The sequence below is a fragment of the Alosa pseudoharengus genome, unplaced genomic scaffold (genome assembly GCF_046254945.1).
Source record: "Alosa pseudoharengus isolate Yale_2024_CS ecotype anadromous, Long Island Sound unplaced genomic scaffold, YU_APseudo_1.1 YU_APseudo_1.1_scf_13, whole genome shotgun sequence".
NCBI lineage: Eukaryota > Metazoa > Chordata > Actinopteri > Clupeiformes > Clupeidae > Alosa > Alosa pseudoharengus.
The window spans coordinates 37,618,261-37,625,760 of NW_027468598.1; the positions used below are offsets into that span (position 1 = coordinate 37,618,261).

The following is a 7,500-nucleotide window of genomic DNA, read 5'->3' on the forward strand; positions in this document are numbered from 1 at the left end:
ACACACACACACACACACACACACACACACACACACACACACACACACACACACACACACACACACAAACTCCAGAGGCTACACATGACAGATGAACAGACGCATGTGTTGTGTTAGCTATCGTAAAAGCACCAATTACCGCCCCTTTCGTTCGAAAATTCTAAAACAACAATGTTTTTTAACCCTCTAGGCGCCACAGGCGACTATAGTCGACAAGATGCGGTACTGAATAAAACGGCCGATTTAGTCAAATAGGGTGTCATATTTCGTTCGACCTCCCCTCCACTAGATGGCAGACATGTCATACGTCATCCCCGAGTCCGAAAAAGGGCAAGATTTAAACAAAACTTTCACGCTACAGCTGCAGTGAATCAGTGCGTGAAATACCGGAGCTAGTGTGCGTGTGAGCCACTTTGTCAGAGCGATATTGTCAACGTCAGCGAGTATTTGCATTAGATTATCGTCTATGGCATCAAAAAAGTTTACCTGAAATGAAGTGTTGGATCTTCTATTCGCGGACCCTGATTCTGAAGGGGAATATCTGCCTTCAGAAAATGACGGTGATTCGTTTAGTGAGGCTTCAGATGCGTCCCTGCCTTGCAATGATGCAGCTGGAGAAAGTGAGAGTTTACTCCATAGTTTAGCTTACACCAAGCACAAACGTTGAATCGTTTGCCCAATGTCACTGGTGGGAATAATGTTTCACGGGAGTGTTCATCGGGAAGTTAGCAGGGTGTTAGTGGTGTGGCAAACGAGGCTGGAGGTAGCCTAATGATAGCGCTAGCTTCTGTCTTCTGAACGTGTGCCTCTCCACAATCGCGGCGACAGTAACGTGGTAGAGCCTTTGTCTAATGCCATTGGGTATGTTAGACGAGGTCGAAGTGCTCATAGGACAGTTAGTGGGGAACGTAGTGGCAGTGTGGGGAGTCGCAATGAGAATGACAGTAGGCCTAGTCCGAGCTGCGCAAATTCTCTCCACTCGGTGCGCGCGAGGCAGATCTGGCCATGCTGCTCGCATGGTGGAGGTGGTGACACGCTCTCTCCCTCTCCCACACGCACACACACACACACACATTAGGTCATGCATAGTCTATCACAAGATGATGGGAATGCCGGCCCTGTATGGATAGGGATAGGGAGTCATTATCTCTACAGCAAAAGGCCTGCTACATAAAAAAAAATGTCAGCCATTTATTAGTAATGATTTACACTGTTGATTTGCTATCTATTTCCCTGATCATTTAGGACATACACTATGTCAGGGGTCGGCAAATAGTGGCCCGCGGGCCAATTTTGGCCCGCCATCTATTCTATCTGGCCCGCGAGATGACGTTAATTTGCTGTTTAAATAATAAAAAAAAAAAAAAATGAAATTTTTTTTAACCCCATGTTTTTAAAAAGAAAAAAAGGCCTACAGCAATCCCATCAATTTCAAAACATTTATTGAGGTATAGATGATAGTCCTACTAAAGTGACAAAACAACAGGTGGAACATCCTTGCAGTTATCCATGACGCACAGGTCGGAACGGTATTGGCACGCGAGTGCGCGTAATCTTGTGCAAAAAAAAAAAAAAAAAGTGTCCTGTCTCCCTCTTCCAGTGGGCAAGGTCAAAAATAGCCTATGTTTCGTTAAATTAATAGGCTTGGCATTAATAAATGCAGGCAGGCTCAACACATACCTCTGCTTCCATTCTTCTTTGTAGGTCCTGCATTCTGAATCAATTTTTCTTTTCAAGGCTTTTGACAACGACATTTTGCATCGATAACTAGCATATAGCAATGTTCAGCTAATCATTTACACGTCATCCAAAAGAATAATATTTGTACACATTAGTTACGGCAAGTTGCTAGGCAAGTCGCCTGTTTCATGAGAGACGACAGGAGATGCAGCAGGCGGCATAAAAACAGCGCACATAAGCAAATAAACGTTTTTAATGGAATTAAATTAAATGCATTTTAAAAGTTAGATGATGTTTATTTTAATATAATATAATAATTCATAATTTAAATAGTAGGCCTATAAACCCCCCCCCCCCATTACAAAAGCTATGGCCCGCGATGCCATTGTCTGAAAAAAAATTGGCCCGGGTCCAAACGTAATTGCCGACCCCTGCACTATGTGTTCCTTTTTGTGTGTTCATGTCCTTGTGATGTGTGTGTCTTTGTCAGCTAAGAAAAAAAAAACAAAAAAACATCAACAAAAACAACAAAAAGAAAAAAAATACTAACATTGTCTCTTGTCTTGTCTCGTCATCTCACTCCTGATCTGTGCCTTGCCGTGGCAAATGAGCTTTTGAACTAAACAGGTCTTGTCTACTTGTGTTTGTGTGTCATCTGAATAATATATATGTGCCCTATACATGGAATCAGAGTGCCTACTGTATATAGTAAATGGAAAATCTCTACAGCAAAAGGCCAGTCTACCGCTACATGCTTTTGGTTTGTTACTGCCATTTATTAGTAATGATTTACACAGTTTGTTCACTACTTACTATTTACCTGAGCATTCAGTATTGTGCAATATAGCATACAGAAGGTGAGGGACATTTTGGGGGGAAAGAAGTGGTGCATTTTATCATTCAAACATGCAACTTTTCATGAAAATTCTATAATCCAAGATGGCCGCCACCATATGACGTCATAATATGCAAATTAGATATAAACATTTAATCTCTACATAACCTTTGGGTCATCCTTAATATTTCTCTAATTTACAGAAAGTCTCTATCTCTTATCACTTTTAAGATATAGCCTTTTGAAATGAAGATGTCAAAATTGATCGTTTCGGAAAAAAACCTCTGGCGCCTAAAGGGTTAATACTTCAAAATAACATTTGATAAATGAACCTTAGTGCTGGGCACACACACACACACACACACACACACACACACACACACACACACACATAAATGAACCTTAGTGCTGGGCACACACACACACACACACACACACACACACACACACACACATAAATGAACCTTAGTGCTGGGCACACACACACATAGGCCTGTCACGATAACAAATTTAGCTTGACGATAAATTGTCTCAGAAATTATTGCGATAAGCGATAATATTGTCGTTCTGAGAATTTTCCTCGGGGAGAGGAAGACGGCCCACTTGTTGTGTTTTTTTTCCCCAACTGGGAAAACTGCAGCGGATGATTGTGTTTTAGATGCATATGCATGTTTGTTGTGTTGCCGCTTTTAATTGCGACTGTTTTCCAACAAATGCGACACACCGACTCGTACACGTTCAGTGGTTCACCACGGGCATTCGGTTTAAATCCGAAATGCTCCCACACTGCAGCTGTCGCATTTGGCTTAGAAACCAATTCCATCTTTTTTGTCTCGAATAGGCATAGCCTACTGGAACTCGCAACTAGCTTTCTCTCTGCCTAGTGCCTACCGGTATACTTCTCACGCGGCTCTTTAGCTGCACTCTGTGGTAGGCTACGCCAGTAGTTCCGCCTCCCCACACACCATGCGACTGACAAGTGACTGACATGAGGGTTCACTCATGGTTACTCTAAGGACCCGAGAGGGAGAGAGAGACGAGGAAAACAAACAAGCATGCAAATGGCATTTATCGTGGCCAGAAAAATTATCGAGCTAATTTTAATTATCATGCGATTAATTGATTTATTGAATATCGCGACAGGCCTACACACACACACACACACACACATAAATGAACCTTAGTGCTGGGCACACACACACACACACACACACACACACACACACACATAAATTAACCTTAGTGCTGGGCACACACACACACACACACACACACACACACACACACACACACACATAAATGAACCTTAGTGCTGGGCACACACACACACACACACACACACACACACACACACACACACACACACATAAATGAACCTTAGTGCTGGGCTGGTGGGTGCCTATTTCCGCCCTTTCACAGGCACATGAACGGTTAGACCGAAAATTCTCGTCGCAAATCAAAATTCCACTGGAGCTCCAAGCGGATTTGTACACGCAGACTTACAACACTGTTTACAGCTCTTCGAGTCACGGTAAAAGTTCATTTTTGGTACATAGCTAATAAAAGTATAGTATAAGTATAAGTATATATACTCTTTTGATCCCGTGAGGGAAATTTGGTCTCTGCATTTATCCCAATCAGTGAATTAGTGAAACACACTCAGCACACAGTGAACACACAGTGAGGTGAAGCACACACTAATCCCGGCGCAGTGAGCTGCCTGCAACAACAGCGGTGCTCGGGGAGCAGTGAGGGGTTAGGTGCCTTGCTCAAGGTTACCAGTCTGAAGCGCTAACCAGTAGGCCATGGTTAGATACTTATGGTGTGGGTGCTTGCGTTTCTTTAGGAATCCGCCGTATGGGTTTGTATAGAAATGAATAGTAAGTGACACATACATGTAAGAGGTTGGACATACGGGACAGGCGGTAATAGGTGACGTTCTCATTGGAAGATTGGAACACCAAAAGTTGAACATTTATTTATTGGATTTGCATGTGTCCCTTCCTCTCTCTCTCCCCCTCCCACCCTCTCCCACCCTTTCTCTCTCCCTCTCTCCTCCTCCCCCTCTCTCTCTCCCTCTCTCTCTCCCCCTCCCTCCCTCTCTCTCTCTCTCTCCCTCTCTCTCTCTCTCCCTCTCTCCTCCAGGTGAAGGCCTTTTATCGCTCCTGCATCAACATCCATGATATTGACCGTCTGGGGGCGGGGCCTATGCTGGAGGTGATTGACAGCTGTGGTGGGTGGGACCTGTCCTCGGCCCCTCCCCCAGGGGCGGGGTGGGAGCGGGTGTCGGGTGCGGCATGGCCCGACTTTAACGAGATGCTCTTTAGGACCCAGGGCCTCTACAGCACCTCCGTCTTCTTCTCCCTCACCGTCAACGTGGACGACAAGAACTCCTCACGCAACGCCATCCGGGTGTGTGTGTGTGTGTGTGTGTGTGTGTGTGTGTGTTTGTAAACACATTAGGGTATTTTGTCATTCTGGCTGATTTCTCATGCAATGCAATCAGTGATTGTGTGTGTGTGTGTGTGTGCGTGTGTGTGTGTCCACATTTTATGCATCTTTGGAAAAGTAATCATGTGGTCCAATCATGAAGTGTGTGTGTGTGTGTGTGTGTGTGTGTGTGTGTGTGTGAGTAAGAGAGAGAGAAAGAAAACATCACGATCGTGTTTAACATGATTTCAGACTGTTCCCCATCAATTTCTTTGGGTGTTTTTGTAAGTATATGTCTGTTTGTAAATATGTGTTGTGTTTGTGTGTGTCTGTCTCTGTGTGTGTGTGTGTGTGTGTGTGTGTGTGTGTGTGTGTGTGTGTGTGTGTGTGCATGCGTTTTAGATTGACCAAGAGGGGTTAACATTGCCTGAAAGGACTCTATACCTGGGACAGGATGAGGATAGTGTGAAGGTAATTCTTCCTACACACACACACACACACACACGTATACACACACACACACGTATACACACACACACACACACTCTCTCTCTCTGGCCCTGTTTACACGAAGGGAAGACACAGATATTTCCCTGCGGTCTGGGCTCTCATTTATACGAAACCCAGTTTTTATCACAGAAAACGATTATTTCTAAAAACTCTGGCCAAAGTGGAGATTTCTGATAACGCCGGTTGTGTGTTGTCGTGTCAACTGGGAGAAACGGGATTTTAGGTTCTCAAACGTCACATTAGGCGGCAGAAATTTCTTAACGTCATGTGAGCGCCCTATGTTTACAGTTTGTTTGGCTACTGATCATGGATGCTATTACTCATTTGTACGTTTGTGCAAACGCTTTTGGCCTGTTTGCATTTGCCAATAGAGTTCAAACGAGAAATAGGAAGTGATTTGTTGCTGTTTGCGGGATTCTGATTGGCTAACGTGGGATTGAGCTTCTCCTTAAACTGCCACCGACAGGTTTGGCATGCTCTCTACGGCATATACATGGGGAAACTTCTCTGAAAACTGACAGGTGTGCACAATGTTATTTTTGAAAACGCAGAGGGTGAAATGTCCTGCCATGTATAAACATAGCCTCTCTCTCTCTCTCTCAAATACAAGTTTAGTTATATAGCGCATTTCATACACAGAGGTCATTCAATGTGCTTAACATAAACAAAAGCAAACAGTAATAGCTAATTAAAGCATAGAAGGGCATTAGTCAAAGAATAGTTTAAAAGGTAAAGATCATAATAATAAAAAAAGAAAACATGAAACGTACAAGGTAAAATAATTTAAAATTAAGAATAATTAAAACTAGAAATTCAATGCTAGAGGAATTACAATTGTGGATGGAAAGCTGCTGGCTTAATGTTGGTGGGGAGATTCCTGAAAAAAAAAACATTGAATCACTTAGACCACTATTTTCCACCCGGCGCAAAATTTATTTTCTTATTTTGCACGTCTATTTTTTACTGTAAACAATGCGCCCAGGGGTGTGGTAATTAACAGCGCAGGGAGTGGCCTAGCGCATTGTCTAAAAATCGTTATCATACACAACCTAAAATGCATTACGCCACTGACCAAGAGAAACCTGGTCGGAAGTCCATGGCGAGTTGTTTATATGTTATTTTAAGAGTGCATTATCAGCAGTCATATGGGCGGGTGCACAACGCACCATCCTTCTATCCTCCATGAACACACACCAGCGTACATCCATACAAAACATTAGAAATTACACCATTAGGCTACAATGGGAAACATAATTAGAATAAAGATATTACGAAATACATCTCACAATGCATTTGCAAATTGGTCATGACGGTTAAAAGTGATTAGACGAGAGCACAGCTGAAGACGCACTGTCAGGAGATATAAGTATAAGTATATATACTCTTTTGATCCCGTGAGGAATTTGGTCTCTGCATTTATCCCAATCCGTGAATTAGTGAAACACACACTCAGCACACAGTGAAAACACAGTGAGGTGAAGCACAAACTAATCCCGGCGCAGTGAGCTGCCTGCAACAACAGCGGTGCTCGGGGAGCAGTGAGGGGTTAGGTGCCTTGCTCAAGGGCACTTCAGCCGTGCCTACTGGTCGGGGTTCGAACAACCCTCCGGTTACAAGTCCGAAGTGCTAACCAGTAGGCCACGGCTGGCCCCATAAGCAACTCCTCTGCAGGATAAACATTGTTTTATTCAGTCATTCGAAAAATATTAGGGTAAGTGTTGCTTTTTCCAGCCTATGTTTTCGATGGTAACCCATTGTCAGTCAATAGTGAAAGTAACTTACTACTAACTGTCTTGTGATGACTGAAGTTAGTTTCACTTGCCAATGAGTTCAAATAATAGACGAGTGCAAATGCGTAAAGGCTATACTCTGCTAGGTTTCAGTAAAGCATGGTTTAGTGGAATGACTGTTCCATATGGTCTCGCAAGCAGACTCCTTCAAATGCGCCGCTGACTGACCACTCTGTCAAAATACCGATGCAGTCTTTGACGTCACGCTTCGCGCTGTTAAAGGGAATGACAGATTCTCATTCTCATTGGTTTAAA

At 43.5% G+C, this 7,500-nt stretch overlaps 1 protein-coding gene across 1 annotated transcript in view; it reads left to right on the forward strand.

Moving 5' to 3' along the window:
* The window catches only part of ecel1 (endothelin converting enzyme-like 1), a 45,022-nt gene that overhangs the window by 709 nt on the left and 36,813 nt on the right, over nucleotides 1-7,500 (forward strand). Inside the window, exons 2-3 of the mRNA XM_076281656.1 lie at nucleotides 4,661-4,927; nucleotides 5,348-5,416. Of these exons, the coding sequence (XP_076137771.1) occupies nucleotides 4,661-4,927; nucleotides 5,348-5,416 (336 nt within the window). The remainder of the gene's footprint in view (nucleotides 1-4,660; nucleotides 4,928-5,347; nucleotides 5,417-7,500) is intronic.